The sequence below is a fragment of the Oryx dammah genome, unplaced genomic scaffold, assembly GCF_014754425.2.
Source record: "Oryx dammah isolate SB20612 unplaced genomic scaffold, SCBI_Odam_1.1 HiC_scaffold_9, whole genome shotgun sequence".
Classification (NCBI taxonomy): Eukaryota; Metazoa; Chordata; class Mammalia; order Artiodactyla; family Bovidae; genus Oryx; species Oryx dammah.
Genome location: NW_024070193.1, coordinates 48,687,378 through 48,712,597, shown reverse-complemented (window position 1 = coordinate 48,712,597; position 25,220 = coordinate 48,687,378). Strand labels below are relative to the sequence as shown.

The following is a 25,220-nucleotide window of genomic DNA, read 5'->3' as shown; positions in this document are numbered from 1 at the left end:
TGTGGCCCCCTGGAGAAGGGAATGGCAAACCACTGCAGTATTAGAGACCCAAGAACCCCATGAGCAGATGAAAAGACAAAAAGATATGACACTGAAAGATGAGCCCCTGTGGTTGGAAGGTATCCAGTATGCTATTGGGGAAGATCAGACAGCAATTACTAATAACTTAGGAAAGAATGAAGCAGCTGGGCCAAAGCGGAAACGACACTCAGTTGTGAATGTGTGTGGTAGTGAAAGTGAAGTCCAATGCTGTAGAGAACAGTGTTGCATAGGAACTTGGAATGTTAGGTCCATAAATCAAGGTAAACTGGATGTCGTCAAGCAGGAGATGGCAAGAATAAACATCGATATCTTAGGCATCAGTGAGCTAAAATGCGCAGGAATGGGCGAATTTAATTCAGATGAACACTTTATCTACTATTGTGGGCAAGAATCCCATAGGAGAAATGGAGTAGCCCTCATAGTCAACAAAAGAGTTCTAAATTCAGTACTTGGGTGCAGTCTCAGAAACGACACAATGATCTTGCTTCCTTTCCAAGGCAAATCATTCAGTATCACAGTAATCCAAGTCTGTGCCCCACCCACTAATGCCAAAGAAGCTGAAGTTGAACAGTTCCATGAAGACCTCCTAGAACTAACACCAAAAAAAAGATATCCTCTTCATCATAGGGGATTGAAATGCAGAAGTAGGAAGTCAAGAGAAGATATCTGGAGTAATAGACACATTTGGCCTTGGAGTACAAAGTGAAGCAGGTTAAAGGCTAACGGAGTTTTGTCAAGAGAACATGCTGGTCATAGCAAACACCCTCTTCCAACAACACAAGAGATGACTCTACACGTGGACACCATCAGATGGTCAATACCAAAATCAGATTGATTTTGTTCTTTGCAGTCAAAGATGGAGACGCCCCATACAGTCAGTGAGAAGACGACCTGGAGCTTCAGATCCAGGTGGCTCAGATCACGTGGCTCAGATCATGAACTCTTCATTGCAAAATTCAGGCTTAAACTGAAGCATGTAGGGAAAACCACCAGGCCATTCAGGTATGACCTAAATCAGATCCCTTACAATTATACAGTGGAGGTGATGGATAAATTCAAGGAATTAGATCTGGTAGACAGAGTGCCTGAAGAACTATGGATGAAGGTGCATACAAGAGGCAGTGACCAAAACCATCCCCAAGAAGAGCAAGAAGGCAAAGTGATTGTCTGAGGAGGCTTTACAGATAGATAAGGAAAGAAGAGAAGCAAAAGGCAAGGGAGAAAGGGAAAGATAAACCTAACTGAATGCAGAGTTCCAGAGAATAGCAAGGAGAGATAAGAAGTCCTTTTTAAATGAACAATGCAAAAAAAAAAAGAGGTAAACAATAGAATAGAAAGGAAAGACTAGAGATCTCGTCAAGAAAATCAGAGAGGTCAAGGGAACATTTCACACGAGGATGGCCACGATAAAGGATAGAAGTGGTAAGGATCTAACAGAAGTAGAAGAGGTTCAGAAGAGGTGGCCAGAATATATAGAAAAACTATATAACGATAACCCTGTATGCGAGACAGCAAGAGACACAGATGTATAGAACAGTCTTCTGGACTCTGTGGTAGAGGGCGAGGGTAGGCTGATTTGGGAGAATGGCATTGAAACATGTATAATATCATATAAGAAACAAATCGCCAGACCAGGTTTGATGCATGAGACGGGTGTTCAGGGCTGGTGCACTGGGATGACCCAGAGGGATGGGATGGGGAGGGAGGTGGGAGGGGGATTCAGGATGGGGAACACATGTACACCTGGGGTGGATTCATGTCAATGTATGGCAAAACCTATACAATATTGTAAAATAAACAAAAGCAACTAAAAAAAACTATATAAAAAAGGTCTTAATGACCCAAATAACCAGTGATGTAGTCACTCACCTAGAGCTATACATCCTGGAGTGTGAAGTTCAGTGGGCCTTAGGAAGCATTACTACAGACAAAGATAGTGGAGGGGATGGAATTCCAGCTGAGCTATTTAAAATCCTAAAAAAATGGTGATGTAAAGTGCTGCACTCAATATGCCAGCAAATTTGGAAAACTCAGTGACCACAAGACTGGAAAAGGTCAGTTTTCTTTCCATTCCCAAAGAAGGGCAATGCCAAAGAATGTTCAGACTACCATACAAGTGTGCTCATTTCACATGCTAGTAAGGTTATGCTCAAAATCCTTCAAGCTAGGCATCAGCAGTACATGAACTGAGAACTTCCACATGTTCGTGGATTTAGAAAAGGCAGAGGAACCAGAGATCCAATTGCCAACATTCACTGGCTCATAGAGAAAACAAGGGAATTCCAGAAAAACATCTATTTCTGCTTCACTGACTATATGAAAGCCTTTGACTGTGTGGGTCACAACAAACTGTGGAAAATTCTTAGAGATGGAAATACCTTACTTGGAAATGCCACCTTACTTGTCTCCTGAGAAACCTGTATGCTGGTCAAGAAGCAGCAGTTAGAACTGGACTTGGAACAACAGAGTGGTTCAGAATTGGGAAAGGAGTATGCCAAGGCTGTATATTGCCACCCTGCCTTTTTAACTTCTATGCAGAATACATCATGTGAAATGCTGGGCTGGATGAATCAAGATTTCCAGGCAGAATATCAACAACCTCAGATACGTGGATGATACTACTCTGATGGTAGAAAGTGAAAAGGATCTAAAGAGCCTCTTGATGAGGGTGAAAGAGTAGAATGAAAACGCTGGCTTGAAACTCAACAAAATCTAAGATCATGGTATCCAGTCTCACCACTTCATGGCAAATAGAAGAGAAAATAGTGGAATGAGTAACAGATTTTATTTTCTTGGTGTCCAAAATCACTGTGGATGGTGACTGCAGCCATGAAATTAAAAGACATTTTCTCCTTGGAAGGAAAACTATGAGAAACCTAGACATCCTATTAAAAAGCAGAGACATCACTTTGCTGACAAACGTCCATATAGTCAAAGCTATGGTTTTTCCAGTAGTCGAGGACCCATGTGAGAGTTGGACTATAAAGAAGGGTGAGCACTGAAGAATTGCTGCTTTCCAATTGTGGTGCTGGAGAAGACTCTTGAGAGTCCTTTCAACTGCAAGGAGATCAAACCAGTCAATCCTAAAGGGAATCAACCCTCAGTATTCATTGGAAGGATTGATGCTGAAGCTCCAACATTTTGGCTGCCTGATGCGATGAGCCGACTCATTGAAAAAGACCCTGATGCTGGGAAAGATTGAAGGCAAAAGGAGAAGCGGGTGACACAGGATGAGATGGTTAGATAGCATCATTGACTCAGTGGACATGAATTGGAGCAAACTTCAGGAGACAGTGAAGTACAGGGGAGCCTGGCGTGCTACAGTACATGGGGTTGCAAAGAGTCGGACACGACTGAGCGACTGGACTGAACTGACAGTACGTGTGGATAGACACAAGGGCAGACTCAGAGGGAGAGTCCCGAGTTGCTGAGGCGTGCCCTCATGGTGACTTGAGTTACTTTTATGGGGCGTTTCTTCCGGGTTTCCTGGGGCCGATCATGCTGATGTTCCTGGTTCATGTCTGCTGTGTCTCAGGATCCGTCCATGTGCCTGCACGCACCTCTTTGACCTTCAAGGAGCCTTTCTGTGCATGTGTGGCCAGGGAGGTCTCCTGACTTCAGGAATGAGAAATATGTGCTCCGGGCAGGGCTCAGTGGTAGCTTAGCATCATTCCCCTTTGACCTTCAAGGAGCCTTTCTGCGCATGTGTGGTCAGGGACGTCTCCTGACTTTAGGAATGAAAAGTATGTGGTCTGGACAGGGCCCAGCCTCCTCCCTTAATTGTCCTGCTAGTCTTGTCTTAGAGTTTCAGTCCATAGGGAATAAATCTCCAGTTGCTCTACCCTCAGAGGGGCCTATCCACCTCCTGTCTGACAATGAGCCCCTGTGTATCCATCATCTGCCTTCAACAATTATCAAATCATTGCAAATACTGTATCATCCACATGCTTCACCCACTTCTTCCCACCCCTTCTCAGACTGTTTTGAAGCATAACATTTATTTTCTTAAATTGACTGGGGGTAATATTTTGCTTCTTAAGCTGGACAAGGGTGGAACACAGATGTTCTTTTCATTATTATTGTTTTAATCATGTGTGTATATATATATATATATATATTTAAACTGTGTGTTTGTTTTGTACTTGTTTCACCATGTATTTTGTTATAAAAACACCTAACTGCTTGTTTTAGATTCTCATGAGTTCTTGATGTATCCTCCAAAGAGAATGTGCCAGTTTATACTTTCACCTCCAGGCAATGAGACTACCCATCACCCCAAACCCTCACAGTCACAGATATTTTCAGGCTGTACTTGAACCAGCAACAGGGGGAAAGTCCCAGCAGAGTCTTGTTCAAACGTGCTTTCCCACAACTGCTGTCATGGGTCTCAGGATGAGTCTCTTCACACTCAACTGTAACCACATGGGTCCTCCTGGTCCTTATACAAGTTAAGTCTGTTTTCTCCTCAGAGAGAGTCAATGCCTTTTATTCAGTCTTTTCTTATTTCCTTTCTTATGTGTATTCTTTCTTCATAAAGGGCCTTGTATTAGTCAGAATATTTACAGTTGCAAGTGATGGAAATATAACAGTTTAGGCAGGAAAGGGGAACCATTGGCTCACATACCTGGGCATTCCTGCCCTGCCAAATCCAGGGGCTCCAGCCTCTTGTCTGGGCTTCTACTTCTTGCTCCTTCTCCACCCTCCATCCCTCTTTCCGCATCCATCCTTCCACACAGCTACTCTCTCTTTGTTGGCCTTTCTCTCTCCTATTGGCAGGGGCCCTTGGCCACAATGCCCCAGGGAAGGGGGCCACTTAGAGCTCCCAGCTCACAGACTTCCAACTTAATAACTACTCCATGAAGAATGAAAATGCTTTCTCCAGAGATATAATCTGATTGGATCTCTTTGGTCCCTGCCCCCTCCACACACTGCAGTTGGGAGAATCTGGCTCCAAAAGAAGCACTGGGAAAGCTTGCCAGACAGTAAAAACAGTAGCTACCATAGCCCAGCACAAATCTGCTGGATCTGTAGTGCATGGAGTTAAGCATTTTCCTGTATATTCTATCTCTTGGGGTTTTTCTCCTCGCAGGGATACGTTCTTGGCCCTGCAGATCACTAACTTGGTCTCTGATGGATGCACCTGTTCCAACCTCTTTTGTTTGTGACGTGTTCCTTTTCTGTAGCTATCTGTTCAGTTCAGTCGCTCGGTTGTATCCTACTCTTTGTGACCCCATGGACTGCAGCATGCCAGGCTTCCCTGTCCATCACCAACTCCTGGGGCTTACTCAGACTCGTGTCCATTGAGTCAGTGATGCCATCCAAGCATCTCATCCTCTGTCATCCCCTTCTCCTCCCAACTTCAATCATTCCCAGCATCAGGGTCTTTTCAGATGAGTCAGTTCTTCGCATCAGGTGGCTAAAGTATTGGAGTTTCAGCTTCAGCATCATACCTTCTAAAGAATATTCAGGACTGATTTCCTTTAGGATGGACTGGTTGGATCTCCTTGCAGTCCAAGGGACTCTCAAGAGTCTTCTCCAACACCACAGTTCAAAAGCATCAATTCTTCTGCGCTCAGCTTTCTTCACAGTCCAACTCTCACATCCATACATGACTACTGGAAAAACCAAAGCTTTGACTAGATGGACCTTTGTTGGCAAAGTAATGTCTCTGCTTTTTAATATGCTGTCTAGGTTGGTCATAGCTTTTCTTCCAAGGAGCAAGCGTCTTTTAATTTCATGGCTGTGGTCACCAGCTGCAGTAACTTTGGAGGCCAAAAAATAAAGTCTTTCACTGTTTCCATTGTTTCCCCATCTATTTGCCATGAAGTGATGGGACCAGATGCCATGATCTTAGTTTTCTGAATGTTGAGTTTTAAGCCAACTTCTTCACTCTTCTCTTTCACTTTCATCAAGAGGCTTTTTAGTTCTTCTTTGCTTTCTGCCATAAGGGTGGTGTCATCAGCATATCTGAGATTATTGATATTTCTCCCAGAACTTTTGATTCCAGCTTGTGCTTCATCCAATCCAGCATTCCTCATGATATGGTCTGCAAATAAGGTAAATAACCAGGGTGACAATATACAGCCTTGACGTACTCCTTTCCCGATTTGGAACCAGTCTATTGTTCAAAGTCTAGTTCTAGCTGTTGCTTTGCGACCTGCATACAGATTTCTCAGAAGGCAGGTCAGATGGTCTGGTGTTCCCATCTCTTTGAGAATTTTCCACAGTTTATTGTGATCCACACAGTCAAAGGCTTTGGCATAGTCAATAAAGCAGAAATAGATGTTTTTCTGGAACTTGCTTGCTTTTTTGGTGATCCAGCAGATGTTGGCAATTTGATCTCTGGTTCTTCTGCCTTTTCTAAAACCAGCTTGAACATCTGGAAGTTCATGGTTCACGTATTGCTGAAGCCTGGCTTGGAGAAATTTGAGCATTACTTTACTAACTTGTGAGATGAGTGCAATTGTGTGGTAGTTTGAGCATTCTTTGGCATTGCCTTTCTTTGGGATTGGAATGAAAACTGACGTTTTCCAGTCTTGTGGCCACTGCTGAGTTTTCCAAATGTGCTGGCATATTGAGTGCAACACTTTCACAGCATCATCTTTTAGGATTTAAAATAGCTCAACTGGAATTCCATCACCTCCACTAGTTTTGTTCATAGTGATGCTTCCTAAGTTCGGTCGACTTTACTTTGTATTCCAGGATGTCTGGCTGTAGGTGAGTGATCACACCATCATGGTTATCTGGGTCATGAAAATGTTTTTTGTATAGTTCTGTGTATTCTTGCGACCTCTTCTTAATATCTTCTGCTTCTGTTAGGTCCCTACCATTTCTGTCCTTTATTGTGCCCATCTTTGCATGAAATGTTCCCTTGGTATCTCTAATTTTCTTGAAGAGATCTCTAGTCTTTCCCATTCTGTTGTTTTCCTCTATTTCTTTGCATTGATCAGCGAAGAAGACTTTCTTATCTCTCCTTGCTATTCTTTGGAACTCTGCATTCAAGTGGATATATCTCTCTGTCCGTCACTGTCTTACAAAGCCCTCTTTTTGTGTTTCCTCACATTTTGGTTTGGAATCCTTTGGTTTGGGGTTTTTATTCTACATCTGAGAATCCCTGGCTGCCCACTCCTGCCTTTCTGGAGGAAGAAGTTGGTTTGCATAAGGAGCTGGTGGTATCAGATTCCTCGGGGTAAGTGGGTGTAGGAGTGGAAGGCGTCCTCCTCCCAGGACTGAAGTGTGCGTGAGTAGCCTCAGGGCTTCCGGAATAACCTTAGAGGAAGGGGCCTTTGAGAAAGACCACGCAGGACAAGCAGTCAAGGAAACCCACCCTGGCCAGCTTCACAAGTCAGCCCCTTCCTTCCTTCATAAACAAGATCTCTTTTGGTGGTTTTCTGTGTAAAACAGGTTGGAAGCCCAGTGTTACCGCAGGATCTTCAGTGACCTCTCTCCAGGGCCACATCTACATTCTTCATCCAGGGTGGGGGTGGGGGACATCCTGCTGCAGGATTCACCAGTCTTCCGCAGCGTAGTGCCTGAACCCTGGGAGCTAACCTAGCTGAACCAGCTGCACCAGTCTCCCAGCACTCCTGTAGTTATACCTCCCGGCTCTCTCCCCTCAGCCCACCCTGCCCCGCGTGCTGCATCAAGGGATCTCTGCTTGGCCTTCTCTAGGGGTCTTAAGTAATAATTTTATTCTCTGTTTTATCACTTAACCTTTTAGTTTTTTTCTCATTGGAATAGCATTGCTTCCTTGTTCTTTGTTCAAAATCTTCCACAAATAGGCCATGATGTTCACATTATAATATATCTCATTATAATAATGATACATGGGGCAAATATGATAGCTGCCAATCCCAACCCACTGTCCGTCCTTCCCCACTCTGCTCTCCTACTTCTTCTCTTCCTCAGCCATACTTGTGGCCATCTCTCCTTTACTGGTGGACTGCCCTGGTGGCTCAGTGGTAAAGAATCCGCCTGCCAGTGTAGGAGACATGGGTTCGATTCCTGGGTCAGGAGGATCCCCTGGAGAAAGAAATGGCAATCCACCGTAGTATTCTTGCCTGGAACATCTCATGGACAGAGGAGTATGGTGAGCTACAGTCCTTGGGGTTGCAAAAGACACAACTTAGCGACTAAACAACAACAGTCCTTTAATGGTACTGATCCTGAGTGTGAAGTGACATTTCACTGAGGACTTGACTTGAATTTCCCTTATGGCACATAATGCTTAGCAGCTTACTGGCCACTTGTACATCCTCTTTGGAGACCATCTCTTGAGTTCTTTGCTCATTTTTAAAAAATAGGGTTCTTTGTCTTTTTGTTATTGAGATAAAGGTATTCTTTTTCTTTTTTTTAGGTTAAGTGTTCTTTTTATATACATGTCTCTTACTCAGTTCAGTTCAGTCGCTCAGTCGTGTCCAACTCTTTGTGACCCCATGAATCGCAGCACGCCAGGCCTCCCTGTCCATCACCAACTCCCGGAGTTCACTCAGACTCACATCCATCGAGTCTGTGATGCCATGCAGCCATCTCATCCTCTGTCGTCCCCTTCTCCTCCTGCCCCCAATCCCTCCCAGCATCAGAGTCTTTTCCAATGAGTCAACTCTTCGCATGAGGTGGCCAAAGTATTGGAGTTTCAGCTTTAGCATCATTCCTTCCAAAGAAATCCCAGGGTTGATCTCCTTCAGAATGGACTGGTTGGATTTCCTTGCAGTCCAAGGGACTCTCAAGAGTCTTCTCCAACACCACAGTTCAAAAGCATCAATTCTTCGGTGCTCAGCCTTCTTCACAGTCCAGCTCTCACATCCATACATGACCACAGGAAAAACCATAGCCTTGACTAGATGGACCTTAGTCGGCAAAGTAATGTCCCTGCTTTTGAATATGCTATCTAAGTTGGTCATAACTTTTCTTCCAAGGAGTCAGCGTCTTTTAATTTCATGGCTGCAGTCACCATCTGCAGTGATTGTGGAAACCCCCCAAAATAAAGCCTGACACCGTTTCCACTGTTTCCCCATCTATTTCCCATGAAGTGATGGGACCAGATGCCATGATCTTTGTTTTCTGAATGTTGAGCTTTAAGCCAACTTTTTCACTCTCCTCTTTCACTTTCATCAAGAGGCTCTTTAGTTCCTCTTCACTTTCTGCCATAAGGGTGGTGTCATCTGCATATCTGAGGTTATTGATATTTCTCCCAGCAATCTTGATTCCAGCTTGTGCTTCTTCCAGCCCAGCGTTTCTCATGATGTACTCTGCATAGAAGTTAAATAAGTAGGGTGACAGTATACAGCCTTGACGTACTCCTTTTCCTATTTGGAACCAGTCTGTTGTTCCATGCCCTGTTCTAACTGTTGCTTCCTGACCTGCATACAGATTTCTCAACAGGCAGGTCAGGTGGTCTGGTATTCCCATCTCTTTCAGAATTTTCCACAGTTTATTGTGATCCACACAGTCAAAGGCTTTGGCATAGTCAATAAAGCAGAAAGAGATGTTTTTCTGGAACTCTCTTGCTTTTTCCATGATCCAGCAGATGTTGACAATTTGATCTCTGGTTCCTCTGCCTTTTCTAAAACCAGCTTGAACATCAGGAGGTTCATGGTTCACGTGTTGCTGAAGCCTGGCTTGGTCTCTTATTAGATATGTGATTTTCAAGTCTTTTCTCCCATTCTGAGAATTGTCTTTTCACTTGTGTGTGTGTGTGTGAGAGAGACATTAATTTATTTTCGGCTGCGCTGGGTCTCCGTTGCTGTGCACAGTTTCTCTCTAGTCGCAGCGGGCGGGGGCTGCTCGCTGTTCAGGGCTCAGGCTCCTTAGCAGTGGCTTCTCTCGCTGTGGAGCACAGGCTCTGGGCACATGGGCTTGCAGGGGCCTGGTTGCCCCACGGCATGTGGGATTTCCCAGACCGGGGACTGAATCTATGTCCCCTGCATCGGCAGGCAGATTCTTAACCAGTAGACCACCAGGGATCCCTCTTTTCACTTTCTTGATGGTGTACTTGGAAGCACAGAAGTTTTTAATTTTGGTGAATTCCCAATTTATGTATTTTTCTCTTTTGTTGCTTATGCTTTTGGTGTTATATCTGTGAAACCATCGCCTAATGTCAGAAAGATTTACTTACATGTTTTCTTCTAAGAGTTTTATAGTTTTAGCTCTTATTTTTAGGTCTCTGATCCATTTTGAGTTAGTTTTGAAATCAAGAAGTATGAATTCTCCAACTTCATTTCTCTTTCTCAAGATTGTTTTGGCTATTCTGGGTCCTTTGAATTTCTGTATGAATTTTAGAAGCAGTTTATCAGTGTCTACAAGACCTAGCTGGGATTTTAATAGGGAGTACATTGAATCTGCATGTCTGATCTGGGGAGTATTGCCCTCCTGACAATATTAAGTCTTCCCATCCTTTAACAGGAAAATGTCTTTCCATTTATTTAGGTTGTTTTTCATTTCTTTCAGTGATGTTTTGCAATTTTCAGTGTATGAGTCTTATACTTTTTTGTTAAAATTATTTCTAAGGATTGTGTCACTTTTGATGCTTTTGGAAATGGAGTCTTCTTAATCACACTTCATGATTCTTCATCGCTGGTATGTAGAAATACAAATAGTTTTCTGTATTTTGACCTTGTACCCTATAACCTTGCTGATATGTTACTTCTAATGGTTTTCTAAATAGAAGATTGTGTCATCTGCATTTAGAGATAATTTTACATCTGCCTTTATTTTCTTTTTCTTGCCTAATGGACCTAATAATACTCCAGTTCAGTGGGCTTCCCTGGTGGCTCAGAGGTTAAAGCATCTGCCTGGAATGCGGGAGACCCGGGTTTGATCCCTGGGTCAGGAAGATTCCTTGGAGAAGGAAATGGCAATCCACTCTAGTACTCTTGCCTGGAGAATCTGTGGAGGGAGGAGCCTGGTAGGCTACAGTCCATGGACTCACAAAGAGTCGGACACGACTGAGCGACTTCACTTTCACTTTCACTGTTGAATGGAAGGGGCAAGAGTGGGAATCTTCACCCTAGTTCTAAAATACACAGATGAAGTCAGTGTCTGGACATCCTTACCTTGTTCCTGATCTTAAAAGGAAAACAGTCTTTACCTTTAAGTCCAATATTAACTGTAGGCTTTTGTAGGTATCCTTTTTCAGGTTGAGGAAGTTTCCTTCTGTTCCTAGTTTGCTGGTTTTCCTCATGAAAGAATGTTAGATTTCATTGACTGTATTTTCTGCATTGTTTGAAATGACCATGTCCTTTGTCCTTTTTTAAAATTAATGTAGTATTTTACGCTGATTTTTGTATTTTAAACCCGAATTTTATTTCTTATTTGACTTCGTGCTTATTTGGGAGTGTGTTGTTTAATTTACACATATTTTCATTCATTTATTTATTGTTGGCCACACTGTGCAATTTGTGGGGTCTTAGTTCCCCAACCAGGGATTGAACCTGAGCCCTCAGCAGTGAAAGCACAGAGTCCTAACCACTGGACCACCAAGGAGCTCCCTGTTCTGTCCACTATTTAAAATGATGTATTGAAATCTCTAATCTTTATTTTTTTGAATTTTTATTGGAATATTTACATTTACAGTGTTGTGTTAATTTCAGGTATACAGCAAAGAGAATCAGTTATACATATATCCACTCTTTCTTTTTTAGGTTCCCTGTGTAGGCCATTACAGAGTACTGAGTAGAGGTCCCTGTGCTGTACAGCAGGTCTTACTAGTTACCTGTTTTATCCATAGTAGTCACAGTCTCCCAATTATCCCCCACCCCTTATCCCCTGCTAACCTTGTTTCCTACATTTGTGACTCTACTTTTGTTCTGTAAATAAATTCATTTGTAGTCTTTTTTTTCTTTTCTTTTTTTTAGATTTCACCTGTAAGCAATATCATATATTCTTCCTTCACTGTCTGCCTTACTTCACTCGGTAGCACAGTCTCTAGCGTCCGTGTTGCTGCAGACGGCACGACTTCGTCCTTTTTATGGCTGAGTACCCTTCTCTTGTATACATGTGCCGCGTCTCCATTCGCTTCTCTTGACGGACACTTAGTTCACTTCCATGTCCTTTCTGTTGCATGTATCTTTTTGAATCATGGTTTTCTGCAGCCCTAGTGGGATTGGAGGATCATGTGGTAGTTCTGTTTTTAGTTTCTTAAGTAGCCTCCATAGTGGCTCTACCAGTCTCCATTCCTATCAACAGTATATCCCTTTTCTCCATGTCCTCTCTAGCAATTTACTGTTTGTAGACTTTTTGACCTTTCTGACTGGTGATACCTCATTGTAGTTTTGATTTGCATTTCCCTAATAATTAGTGAATTATTTTTCATGTGCTTTTTGCCCGGCCATCTAATCATTATTTTTGAATAATCAGTTTCTCCCTTCAGTGCTATCATTTTTTGTTTCATGTATTTTGGGACTTTGTAGTTAGGTGTTTGTATTTATAACTGCAGTTAAGCCTCATTTTCAAAGATATTTTACAGCTTTTATAGGGACAAGTTTTTTCTTCTTTGATATTCTTTTCTTCCGATTTCTTTTTTTTTTCACTTTTTGGCTACACCTTGCAGCATGTAGGATCTTCCCTAATGAGGACTGAACCTGCGCCCTCTGCATTGGAAATGTGGAGTCTTAACCAGTGGCATGCCAGGGAAGTCCATTCTTATTTGATACTCTTGAAGATTGCCAGGGTGACTTAGATGGCGGAGGTTTTTTTGTCCTTAATTATTGAACAAAGTGAACAAAACTCAGAAATTTATGGCAAAAAAATGGATCTGGGGAGAAAGTTAAGAAAAGAAAAGATAGCATGAAGACATCCTTGTGACGGAACTATTCTGTGTCTCGACTGTGGTGGTGTCATGGGTGATAAAATTGTGTAGAGGTAAATACAGATCAGTGCATGTCAGCTTCGTGGGGTCTGAATAAGACTACTGGACTGTATCCATCTCGGTCTCCTGCTTGTGCTGTGGTGCCGTCATTATGCAAGCTGTTACTGTTGGGAAATCGGGTGAAGCGTATACTTGGATCCCTTTGTATTTTTCTTGTTGTTACAGCTGCATGGGAATATACAGTTATTTCAAAATAAAAAATTAAAAGCAAAGTACATGTTATCCCCATTCCTTACATAAGGAAAAAAATACCCTCAGACATATTTGGGTAGGTCTGTTTCTAGGTTTTTAACATTGTTCCATTGATTTGCTGTGTATCTCCCTACCAGTAACACACTCCCTTGATTGATACAGCTGTATAGGAAGTCTTAATATCCAGTAGAGTAATTTCCTACTTTATTAATCTTCAGTCTGTGTCCTTTATCTTTCTATATAAATTTTCAAATAAACTTGTCTATATCTACAAAAATCATGGCTAGGAGTTAGATAAGAATTGTGTTAAACCTAATAGATCATTTTTGGGAGAACTGACATATATGTTGAGCCTCTTAATCTGTGATTGTGATTTATGCCTCTCTGTTTATTGTCATCTTCGATTTCTTTCATCAGTGTTTTGTAGTTTTCAGCACACAAGTTCTGTATGTGTTTAATTAGAGATTTGCCTGTTTCACTTTTTTGAGTAATTGTCAGTGGGATTATACTTTTAACTTCTGTTTCTACATATTCCTTGTTAGCCTGTAAACATGTGATCGAGTTTGGAATTCCTTGTGGTCTGGTAGTTAAAACTCTACACTGTTTCACTGCTGGGGGCTCAGCAGGTTCTATCCCTGATCGAGGAACTACAAAGTCTCACAAGCCGCCTGGTGCAGCCAAAAAAAATGTCATTGATTTTTATGTTGATTTTTAGCCCCTTGCTTTGCTGACTCACTCATTAGTTCTAAGAGTTTTTATGATAGATTCTTTGGGATTTTCTACAAAGACGGTCATGTCATATGCATACGGGTAGGTTGTACTTCCTCTTTCCTGATGAGTATGCCTTTCATCCCCCGTGCTCCAGCCACCTTCCCGTGTATGCTGAGGTGCAAGAGCCCTACGTGTACCTGCAGAGCAGCCAGGTGGAGGTCCCCAACCTCTACCTAGGCGTGCCCACCAAGATGGCCATCACACTCGTCAATGGCACACTCCTGCCCACCCACTTCCACTGGGGCAAGGTACGTGAGCCCACTCCGACGGGCCGCACCCTTGCAGCTCTCAACCCCAGAGGCCCATGTTGAGGGGCATCCTGCCCCCCAGACACCACCCAGAACAGATCACTGCCTCCGGGGGCTGACTCTGTAGCCTGCCCCGTGTGCCAGGGGAGATGAGGCCATATCTCCATGCATCAAAACCAGCTACCCACTGTTCCCCATCACCCTGGGCCTCCCAGGGCAGCCTTTTGTTAAGTCTAGGGAACCCCCTGACAGGCGTGAGGTCCATCTAGCATGGGCAAGGAGAGGAGAAGGGACCTGTGGTTTATCCCCACCTGGGAGCACCATGCCCTGCTGGGCTCACTGAGGGTCCCCAGTCAGCAGCCTCCCCAAAGCATGCAGCGGTCCTGATCGCTCTGTCAGGACCCAGGTCCATCCTGGAAGCCCAGCCCCTGACCTGCCTGTGTGTCTGCCAGCTCCTGGGGCTCCAAGCAGATGTCTGCACAGTGAAAGTCTCCCCGAGACGTGGCACGCTGGGCCCCAGCGAGGAGCGCCAGCTCAGCCTGGAGTTGACTGCGCATACCCTGGTGAGTGTGAAGCCAGGGGCTGCATTGCCTGGGGAGGCCCCTGGCTGTCTGTATCCATGCCAGCTGGGAGGTCTGCCTCTGACCCCTGTCCTGGGCCAAGCAGGGAACAGATTTCTTGCATTGGGGTCTGGGGCTCCATTCCTGCTGGGCCTGCTCTCTAGGAACACAGGATCAGGAAGGCTGGAGCAGGCTGGGATGGGCCCTGAAACTCCTGAGCACCACCCTTAGCCCTCGCCAGCGATCCTCTGTGGCACAGGTGGGCCCACCTTTCCCCCTGCCCAGAGGTGCCCCTGTGCTGGGTGCCCCAAGGGCATCTGAGCAGTGCCCCAGTTCCTCAGAAGGACATAGCTTCTCCTGGGTTCAGCCCACAGGAAGGCCATCGGGCAGAATGTGCTCAGTCCTTGGGGGGTTACCAGCTATCCGTTTGTAGTTCTTATGGAAAAAGAAGCTTCTTCCTCACAGGGACTCGCAGACACAGGTCCCAGTACCTCTGTGGGGAGCATGGAGACGTGGGCTTTCTTGCACAGCTGAGTCTGAGCTTGAGGGTCACAGATGAATGGGCCCTGGGCTGGCCCAGAGCAGACCTCACACAGGAAGGGTTTCACTTCTGTGATAGCAGCTTCATTGGAATAAATGTGCAGCTTCTCCCGAGATCTGCTTGGCGGGGGTCTCCTTCAGGCGAGCACGCCCAGATGTTGGGAGCCGAGTCACAGCCAGGAGCTCTGAGGAAGGGGCCAGGCCTCCTGAGGGTCTGGGGATGGTGGCCCATGGGAGGGGTTGGGAGCCCTTCCACAGAGATGAGCCTGGACAAGGCCTTTGGGTTGAGCCCTCCCAGCTGCCCCCTATGCCGCAGGAGGCCATCTGAGGCCCCTCTGCCAAGGCCCACGCTGGGTCTTACCCACGGTGACACGCCCCTGGTGACCTTTCCTACAGGAAGCGGTGACCGACGTGGCCCTCCCTTGTGACGTGTCAGGCATGAGGGAGCCACTGGTTCTGGGCATCTCAGGGAAACCCCGGGGACTGCAGGTAGCCATCGGCGTCTCTAAGGAGGAGAGTGATGACAGGTGAGCCCAGGGCTGGGCCTGGGGGCTGGGGCGGCCATTCAGAGGAGCGGCCTTGCTGTGGGACCAGCCTCTCTCAGTTGACTCCCACAGCCAGGAGAAGACCCCTCACAAACTCTGTGGGGAGAGACCGCCCCCCGCCCCATCCCTGCCCTCTGGGTGGTCGTTCTCTGTATGCCAGAGGCCAGGTGTCCATGGTGTGGGGAACAGCAAGGGACAGGGCTGTGGGCAGCTGGGAGACACACCGGCCTGCCCCTGGCCTGGGAGAGCTGGTGGCGGGGGACACCCATCTTGGCATGGAGGGTGCATCTGTGGGGTGGCTGGCTTCGCGAGGAGCGCTTAAAGCCTGGTTTGGGGGCAGCTGGGCACCTCCAGCCCGAGGTGGCCGGCCGGGCAGGGCTGAGGGTGGCATGTAACTGGTGCCCACGGGCTTGGGCAGTGCTCCCAGCACAGAGCTGTGGCCGGGCCACCCCGAGACACTCCACCTGGACTTCGGCTCAGCAGTGCCACTGCGGACCCGCGTGAACCGCCAGCTCTTCCTGACCAACTGCTCCCCAATACAGACCCCTTTCACCCTCGAGTTTGAGTATTTCGGGTGCCCCGTGAACAGCCTGAGCCACAAACCCAGTCCGTAAGTCCAGCTGTTTTCAGTGACTGTTCTCGGGGAGGACGCAGCCCAGGGTTGCCCCGCTGGGCCTCCATGTGGCTTCGGCGGGTGTGAGTCGCCAGAGGAGGGTGTCCGCAGGTAGACGTGGAGAAACACAAGGAGTAGGGGGCCCTGCCTGCCCGCCTCCCAGGCCTTGAGAGGAAAGCGGGGCGTGTGGCCCCTTCTGGTAGCCTGGGCTGCCAAGGCAAGGCTTTGGATAGACCAGGCAGTCCTGGGGCCCTCGGATGAGGAAGAAGTTACTGTAGATGGAGGCAACCGTGGCCAGAGGGGGAGTGAGGCACGCTGCAAAGCTATAGCTTGCAATCCCATTGGAAGTATTTATATCCCAGAAGTTAGCTCAGCTTGCCAGTACCCCACTGTAGACACCTCCCCTCAGGTCTCCTAAGGTAGGGAGAGTGGGGGGCAACTTCGGACTGCTGGGGGTGGGGGCTGCCACAAACAGTTCCTTAGCCATCAATTTGTCAACTGCGGAAAGTTAGCGTGTGCAATGGCGGGATAGATGTCCGCAGGAGACTGGAGACAGCCTATTGCAGAAGGCTGGGCAAAGGCTGGGAGTCTGGACTGGGGCTGCATCCCGGGGTCACCAGGGCACAGAGCCTGCGGGTCAGGGGTCCCTGCCCTCGAGCACTGCTGATTTTGTTAAGACTGGCAGGCAGCCTGCCACCGAGATGCTTCAGGTAGTAGGGTACCGAGGGATTGAAGACCACAGGTGGAGGTGAAGAGGAGCCCTGACCAGCTCTCCATGGGAGGAGAAGCAGGGCCACCTTCCTCTGCTGGAAAGCCGGAGGGGAGGGGGATGCTGGTTGCCTGGGGAGATGGCTGAGGTCTGCATGAGGGCCTAGATGGCTTGATGCGATTTCCGTACCCCTCTTGTCAAGCCCCGACATGCCTCCTGCCCTGCTGAAGACAGCACGGATGCGGGAGCTCTTGGCCAAGCGTGAGCAGTGGGGTAAGAGCCCAGGCCCGGCCAGAGCAGGGTTTTATGGGGCCTTTGAGGATGTGGGCCACCTGCTGCAGGAAGGGGACCCTGGCCAGAGTCACTCCTCAGCGTCCTTTCTAGCCAGGTCCCTGAGATGGCCATGGCTTCCACCGAACAGCCCCCACTCTTTAGAACACGGCCACCTTCTTGCTAAGGAAGAGGGTCTATGCACAGGGTCTGGCTTTGATTTGGGATGGGTGGTGGCTGCTGGCTTAGGAGTGAGGGCTCCCACTTGGCCTCATGGCAGTGAGAGAGCTGGACCCTGGACCCCAGGCTTGCAGGAGGGTCTCTTTAGGTGGACCAGGGAGAGACTGCAGGGTGGCTTGTCTGGTTCAGTGCTTTGCTGACACTTGAGGGTTGGGACCTCTTTCCTGCCTGGGGGGGCTTCCTCACCATTCCTGGGTCTCATTGCAGAGTTTATGGAAAGCATGCTGTCCCACGGGAAAGGAGCAGCTTTCTTCCCCCACCTCTACCGGGGCGTGCTGGGTGCCCACCAGAAGCTCAGCATCGAACTCACTGCCTGTGCCAACATGTGGGGGGAGTACTGGGATAGTCTCGTCTGCACGGTAAGTGCGGGCGGGCGGGCGGGTGGGCAGGCAGGCGGCCTGGGGCACAGGGACCCCCACCCTGGCCCCCACTTGCAGGCTCACTCTCCTCTAACACCCAGCCCTCAGCCTCACAGGTCTCACCAAGTAGAAAGGTGATACCTGCTGAGCCCAGGATGGGCCTTTGCATTGACCAGCAGCCCTGGGATTCCTGCAGGAAGGGTCCCGTGAACAGAAGCACCCACATCTTTGCCCATGAGGTCCTCCTGAGGCTGGGACCATACTTAGGAGGGCTGAGGAGTCAGATGGGCTGCCTGCCCTGGCCAGAGTCTGAGATCCAGAGTGGGCAGTAAGCGTAGAGACGGCATGGCCTCCCAGAGCCACAGCCTCACCCAGGCCTTGGTGAGGGCATCGTTCATTCCCTGTCAGCCTGTTCACTGACTCCGTCATTCAGCATGAACTGAGACCTTATATGTACAGGTTCCTGTGTGGTCCCCCGGACTGTGTACAAGGGGTGAGGAAGACAGCAGGCCACCCCAGTAGGGAGCGCCTAGTTTAGGATGAAGGGGTGAAACATGTTCCACATCCTGTCATTTAATTATTGCACAGATTTTCTTCAACTATTTAGTAAATTGGACAGGTGAGTTATGGTAGTTATTTGCTTTAAATTGTGCTCTATCCAATGACCAAGCGGTGATCACCTTAATATACAAAGAGTTCTTAACTAACAATAAGAGGGGGTGGCACAAGCATCTCAAGGGGCAGAGGGTCATAATAGGCTGTTCAGGAATGACAGCTGGAGATGGCCAGTGAACACGAAAAGTATTTCATCAGCACTGCTAACTAAAGAAGGGGAAGACCCTGGTGGTCCAGTGGTTAGGACTCGGCATTTCCATGGCAGGGGGCCCGAGTTCAGTCCCTGCTCTGGGAACTAAGATCCACAAGCTGCATGACATGGCCAAGAAAAAAGAAGTGAGAATGAAAGGCGCCTGGAAATACTGGATTTGTGAGATGAGCAAGGTTTAAAATTGTTGATGGAGGTGCAGGGATGGGTGCCCATGGGCACAGTGGGGCTGCTAGGAAATGTGTGCCCTTCAGAGGCACTTGTGCAGGGTGCTGGGGACGCACATTTAAAGTCGCCCCAAGGAAAGAAGTGGATAACGAACAAACAAGTTTCATACCAGGCTTCTTTTTCTTCTCAGCATTGTTTATAACAGAGGAGGAGAAAAAGGAGACAGTGTAGACATGTGTCCACCAGGAGAAGATCAGATAAAACGTTAGGCTACATCCATACCCTGGGATTCCCACAGCCAGTTCAACAATGCCATAAACCTTCATCAGTAAAATTATCGTATGTGGTTAAAAGAAAAAAAAAATTACCAAAATGAAAGCATGCCCAGAATGCCCCTCATTTATATCTGTTTTATGCACACAAGTCTGTCTAGACAGTTCTAACTGAAATACTAACAGTGAGTCATGCTGTGGCGTGGGATAGGATTATGGGTGAATATAGTATGTTCAATTTTTAAAAATAAGTGATTTTGGCTAGCAGAGAGAATGATCACTATTTCCATTTAAAAGATGAAGAAATTTCATCCAAAGAGCCGTAAGAGGCCAAAGGCCACCAGGCTGGGAGACAGTGGTCACACGTGGAGACCCTGGGCTGGCTGGAGGAGGGGATGAGGCGCCTTGGGGACGTGGCGGCAGCGGGGATGACAGAGGACTGGTGTGCGTCTGCAGGTGGGAGACTTGCCTCCAGCAGTCATCCCAGTGCACATGGCGGTGGTGGGCTGCCCCATCAGCTCCCAGAGGACCCCCCACTACACCACTGACCAGACCCAGAGGGAACCCATCATCAGGTACCGCTCCTCCCCCACCTCCCCTCCGCGAACCCCGGCACCCTTTGGCCTCCATCCCGGCTGTCCACACCAGCTCGTTGCTGCCGGGCTGGACCAGTACCACCTGGTGTCACCCAGCACGAAAGCCCCAGCAGGCCAGCGCTGCCCCGGAGGAGAGAGGCCTTGGGGGCATGGCCGTGATCTGCACGCCTCAGAGGGCTATGGGGGGATAGGAGTGAGCAGTCAGTGGCGCCCGAGGTCAGGGCCATGCTTGAGGCCCCTCACTGGGGTCTCTGTGGTCGGTCAGGGTGGTTGGAGAGTGGGGAGGTGGGTGACTGGGCCAGTGAGCAGCCCTGGGTCACGGTTCACTGGGGGGTCGTGTTGGGGTGGGCCTCCAGCCCTGGGGCTCTGTGACTCCGGGGTGAAGACAGACCACTATGGGCCTCTTCCCTGCCCAAGCCCCGGCCCTCCTCTCTGAGGTGAATCGGGCTGTGAGGTGTGCGCTGATCCTGGTCCCCTGCCTCCAGGTTCGGCACCCGGCTCTCTGGAGGAGACCCAGTCACCCGGATCCTTCGCCTGAATAATTCCAGCCCCTGTGGTGAGACGCTCATGAGAGAAATTGGGGCTCTTGCTTCAGGCTGTGCCAGGTGGGGGCCAGGACGGGAGGGCAGCTGATGACCCACAGCCTGGACCCTGGAGTCCAGCAGGCCTGAGGCACGGAGAGAGGACTTTGAGGGCGAAGGTGAGGAGTGGCCAAGCCAGTCGGGGGTCGTCAGAGCCACTTCCACCATGAGGCCAGGACTTGCCCTGGCCTGTAGAACCTGGTGTCTTCCACTGTGCCTGGGCCAGACACCCGCCCTGGCCACATTCACTTGGTGCTGGACAGAACCTGCAGAGCACACCCTTTCCTTCCAGCCAGCAGCCCCTGTGCCACTTGCTGGGAGCTAAAAGATGGAGGGGGAGAAGGCAGGGGCTGTACGGGTGGGAGGAGCCGGGAAGTCAGCAAATAAGCCAGAAGGAAAAGCGGCTGCGGGCAGAGCACAGGGAGGCCTGGATTTGTGCATTTGGACGTGAAAGCTGGCCTTGGGATCCAGAGGACGAAGGGTGATGGAGCCGATGGCATAAGCCTGTAGACTTGAAACAACAGTTGCCTGGTAGTGACATTGATAAACAAGGGCCCCCCCCCAGCCTGTCTGGGAGAACTGGTGGCCTCTGGGGCCTGCAGGGAGGCCCAGGCAGGAGTCATCTGCTCTTTCCTTACTCCTCACGCCTTTCTCCTGCATCTGCCCCAGACATCCGCCTGGACTGGGAGACCTACACTCCAGAGGATAGGGAGGACCGGCTGCTGGAGCTGCTGGTGTTCTACGGGCCGCCCTTCCCACTACGTGACCATGCTGGGAACGACCTCCAATACCCCAAGACCCCGGAAAGCAGCGGCTCCCTCTGGTCCCCAAGTCCCTCTGAGTCCAGCCGTGAAGCCACCCCATCTGTGAGCAGGGGTGGCAGGTGGGCCGCTGGGCCGGGTCAGCGGGTCTCAAACTGAGCCTCGGCAACTCCCTTGACCATAGGCCGAGGGCAGCTCCAGTGCCGGCGCCCCCCAGAAGATCATCTCGGTCATCCTGCAAGGGCATGAGGGGGTGCCCTCTGACCACCTGTTCTCCATCAGCCCCAAGCAGGTGGTGAGTGGGTGGGGCTGGGAGCTTCGGGGAGCCGTCCCCCTGACCAAGGCTGGGGGGGAGGTGCGGTTGTCCAGCGCTGAGGCTGCTGTGCCTGCCAGGTGGTCCCTGCAGGGGGCAGCAGCACCATCCACATCTCCTTCACACCCGTGGTCCTGGGCCCCGACGTCCTGCACAAGGTGGAGTGTGTCGGCTATGCCCTGGGCTTCTTGAGCTTGGACAATGAGGTGAGCGCCCTGGGCCTGGGGAGGGCTTCCCCCAACCCTACCCCACCTCTCAGGACTCCAGTGATGGGGCCTGGCCTTGGTAGGTGGAGAGGGAGCTTCCGGGCCGGAGGCGCCGCCTGCAGGACTTTGCCGTGGGACCCATGAGGCTGGACCTGCACGGCTACGTCAGGCCGGCACAGTGAGTCCACAGGGCCACCTGGCCTGCCTCCTGACCCTGGTGGGGAGCAGCCTCCTTGGGTGCTGCTGCGGACCATCCCGGGCCTTGGGAACAAGAGGATGGGGGGAGGGTGGGGCCGGCCAGGGGCAGGTGAGGCCCTGAGGCCCATCCCGGGCTGTCGCCGGCAGGCTGAGCATGGAGTGGGACTATGGTGGCAGCGTGGTGTTCTGGCAGCAGGCCAGCGACCTCATCCCCGAGCAGCCCTGCGCCGGGGTGAGTGTGCAGCCACCCTGCCCTCCCGTGTCACCCGGGTGCCCCCCACCAGCCCTCCGGGGGCAGAGCCTAGCAGTCTGAGTCCCCCCATTCCTGTGGTTGCCAGGTGCTGAGTGAGCTGGTGACCACCCGCCACCTGAAGTTGACCAACACCACAGAAATCCCTCACTACTTCCGGCTCCTGGTCTCCAAGCCCTTCTCCGTTTCTCAAGAGGGGGTGAGCCGCAGCCACCGGGCCCTCGGCTGGAAGCAGGAGGGTGAGGAGGAGATGGCAGCGAGGGGCAAGCAGCTGGTGCTCCACCCACAGGAGAACACACTGGTCAGTGGCGGCGTCTGCGGTCCCCGCCCGGGGGGGGGCACACACTCCTGGGCCAGGGGTCACCCTCCTCTCACGTTCCCGCACGTGTATGTACAGACAGCATGGCCACATGGCACCCTCCCAGGGCTGCACTCAGACACAGACAGCGGTAGTATCCAGGCCCCGCCATGCCCTAAGCACTCAGGGGCCAACTCCCCAGACAGACAGACAGACAAGACTCCAGCCAACGCACGTGCACACACACAGCCACACACCCACTTTCCCACACCCCACCCAGTCCCACACCCCCACCCCCATCATCTCACACATACACACACCCACTCTCACCGTCACACACCCCCACTGTCCAGCACATATACACCATCCCCCACACACACCCCCCCACCGTCACACATACACACTCACTCTCCCACACACACACCATCCAGCACACTTTCTGCACAGGGGTCTCCACATGTAGATATGCCCTGACCTCTCAGAGTGCACACTCAGGAGCCCTAGACACACCAGTCTGCCTTCATCCCCTCTGCCCGCGTCCTGGTCCTGCGAGCACCTCCACGTGGCACAGACCCTCCCCACTCACCTGCCCTCTTGCAGGGTTTCATCACCGTCTTTCCATAAACGTAAGGCACACTGTTCCCAGGCCCCCCCGCCAGAGATGAGAAGGCTAGGGCCGAGGCCTAGGAATCTGTACTCCTAAAAGGTCCCTTGAGTAAACGTGTGGAGTTAGGTCCACAGACCTGGGTTTGGGAGCCACATGTCCAAGGCCCCTCCCGTGAGGCCTCAGTGATACCTTTGCCCTCTCCCCACAACCACCAGGTGACCCCTGAGCAAGGCTAAGCTGACTCCGTGTCCCATGCTTGAAACTCAGCTGGGGCCCCTCACTGCCCTCAGGACAGACACAGGCCTGCCCTGGGCCTGCGGGCTTGCACACAGCCCTGGTCACCCGAGGGGAGGACAGCTCCATTCCTCGGGCCCCTCAGCTCCTGACGGCTGCTGGGCACGGAGCAGGGTCTGCAGGCCATGCTGGGTCACAGGCTGAGTGGGCACCAGGCCGGTCCTGCAGGAAGGAAGGGTGGAGCCCCAGATGGGCAAGCTGCTGCCTGCCTCCAGCAGCCTGAGGTGATGGCTCGCCCACAATCTGCTCAGGTGAACGTGTCCTTCTCGCTCTCCCTGGAGCTGCTCTCCTATCAGAAGCTCCCGGCTGACCAGATGCTGCCCGGAGTGGACATTCAGCAGAGCCCGAGTGGAGAGAAGCAGATGGTGTTCACACAGAACCTGCTGCTGGAGTACAGCAACCAGACCTCCCAGGTGAGTCCCGGCCTGGCTCACGTGGTAAAGAGGGGCACAAGACTGCGCTCTGCTCAGGTGGAGTCAGCGGAGGACCAACCCCGATCGTCTGGCACGTGGAGAGATGGGGTCATCTCCATCCTTACCAGCTTCAGGAGCTCAGAGCCAGGTGGGGTGCTGGAGCGTGGAAAATCAGGGAAGGCTTCCTGGAGGGGGAGGTGGCATGTGAAGCCTGCACATTGTTTAATGGAGAAAGAAGGGGCCAGTCCAAGGGAATGGCCTGACAGTGCCGACAGTGAGCAGCTGAGGGACGCCTCTGGGGCTTGTCTGGGACTGTGTGTGCACCAGGTGAGAAAGCCATGGGCCTTGTTCTGTGGGCTGTGACAGGCTCCACACCCCAGCCCCACAAGCTTCTGAGGGGAGAGGCCAGAGGGAAAGGTGAGGGGACCCAGAGCCCAGGAGGAGCAGAGGGCTGGATAAGGGGGACGGGTAGGCAGGGAGGTGACCCGGGCAGAGAGCGGAAACCACAGCGCTGGATCAGGGGAGAAGGGAGCAGACGGCGCCTCCCTGGTCGCTTTCCTGCTGGAACCCCCCCAGCGGCCTCCTCCTGCCAGCAGCGGTGCTGCCTGTGGGCTCCTCAGAAGCTGCTGCGCGGAGGGCTGGCAGGGTCCCATGTCCCTGCTGCTCCCCTGGGTGGCCGGCTCTGTCCCTAGGTGGTGCCCCTGCGGGCTGTGGTGGCCGTGCCCGAGCTGCAGCTCTCCACCAGCTGGGTGGACTTTGGCACGTGCTTCGTGAACCGGGGCCGGGCCCGGGAGGTCTACCTCATGAACCTGAGTGGCTGCCGAAGCTACTGGGCTGTGCTGACAGGTGTGTTAGACCCTCCTCCCCAACTCCACCAGACCGAGACCCCCCAGGAAGGGGCCTGTGGCCCTGTGCTGATGCGCTGGACCCCCTGGGAATTGCTGCGCTGACAGCCACTTCCCCCATCCGAAGTGGTCCCCCCCGGGGTGGTGGGCAGCAGCAGAAGTGCCAGGAGGCGGGGGTCCGCGCCGCAGGCAGTGCGTGGAGCTGCCTGCGCGTCCTCCCCATCCTGCAGGCCAGCAGGAGCCAGACAGGGCCCCCGTGGCCTTCAAGGTCTCCCCAAGCAGTGGGCTGCTGGAGGCACGACCGGTCAACGCACCCCCCACCTCTGTCACACTCCAAGTTTCCTTCACCGCCAGGTATGGCCCCCCACAGCCTGGCTGGCACTGCCCCCTGGAGCCCTGGGCCAGCACCCCTCCTGATTTGAGCCCCGGCTTCCCATAGGAGCTGTGAGCTGTACGAGTCCACGCTGGTGGTGGAAGGCGTGCTCGGGGAGAAGCCGTGCACCCTGCGGCTCCGGGGCTGCGGCTCGTATGACGAGAGACACGCTTCACCCCTGCACCAGCTCTGAGGCTCTGCCCTCAGCCCCCAGTCCTGGAAATAAACATGGCCCGGAGCTCTGGAGCAGTTTACTGGGCACGGG

At 50.9% G+C, this 25,220-nt stretch overlaps 1 protein-coding gene and 1 non-coding gene across 4 annotated transcripts in view; one reads left to right on the top strand and one right to left on the bottom strand.

Annotated features, from left to right (window-relative positions):
- Positions 1-25,201, top strand: part of DLEC1 (DLEC1 cilia and flagella associated protein) — an 86,980-nt gene extending 61,779 nt beyond the window's left edge. Inside the window, exons 20-37 of one of the 3 annotated variants that reach the window (XR_005722030.1) lie at positions 13,968-14,121; positions 14,574-14,684; positions 15,618-15,748; positions 16,185-16,376; positions 17,291-17,361; positions 17,806-17,957; positions 19,677-19,795; positions 20,302-20,372; positions 21,067-21,263; positions 21,343-21,453; positions 21,552-21,677; positions 21,761-21,855; positions 22,023-22,107; positions 22,214-22,364; positions 23,576-23,737; positions 24,430-24,583; positions 24,813-24,936; positions 25,022-25,201. Coding sequence is in view for 1 of the 3 variants with exons in the window: in XM_040246219.1 (XP_040102153.1) it covers positions 13,968-14,121; positions 14,574-14,684; positions 15,618-15,748; positions 16,185-16,376; positions 17,291-17,361; positions 17,806-17,957; positions 19,677-19,795; positions 20,302-20,372; positions 21,067-21,263; positions 21,343-21,453; positions 21,552-21,677; positions 21,761-21,855; positions 22,023-22,107; positions 22,214-22,426; positions 23,576-23,737; positions 24,430-24,583; positions 24,813-24,936; positions 25,022-25,148 (2,395 nt within the window). In the remaining 2 variants the exon portion in view is untranslated. Of the gene's footprint in view, positions 1-13,967; positions 14,122-14,573; positions 14,685-15,617; positions 15,749-16,184; positions 16,377-17,290; positions 17,362-17,805; positions 17,958-19,676; positions 19,796-20,301; positions 20,373-21,066; positions 21,264-21,342; positions 21,454-21,551; positions 21,678-21,760; positions 21,856-22,022; positions 22,108-22,213; positions 22,427-23,575; positions 24,584-24,812; positions 24,937-25,021 lie in introns of all 3 variants that reach the window. The other 2 variants (XM_040246219.1, XR_005722029.1) reach the window with 2 other exon arrangements.
- TRNAE-UUC lies at positions 11,454-11,526 on the bottom strand. The gene has a single exon. It is a non-coding gene; the product is annotated as a tRNA-Glu (tRNA).
- Positions 25,202-25,220: the final 19 nt, after the last annotated feature.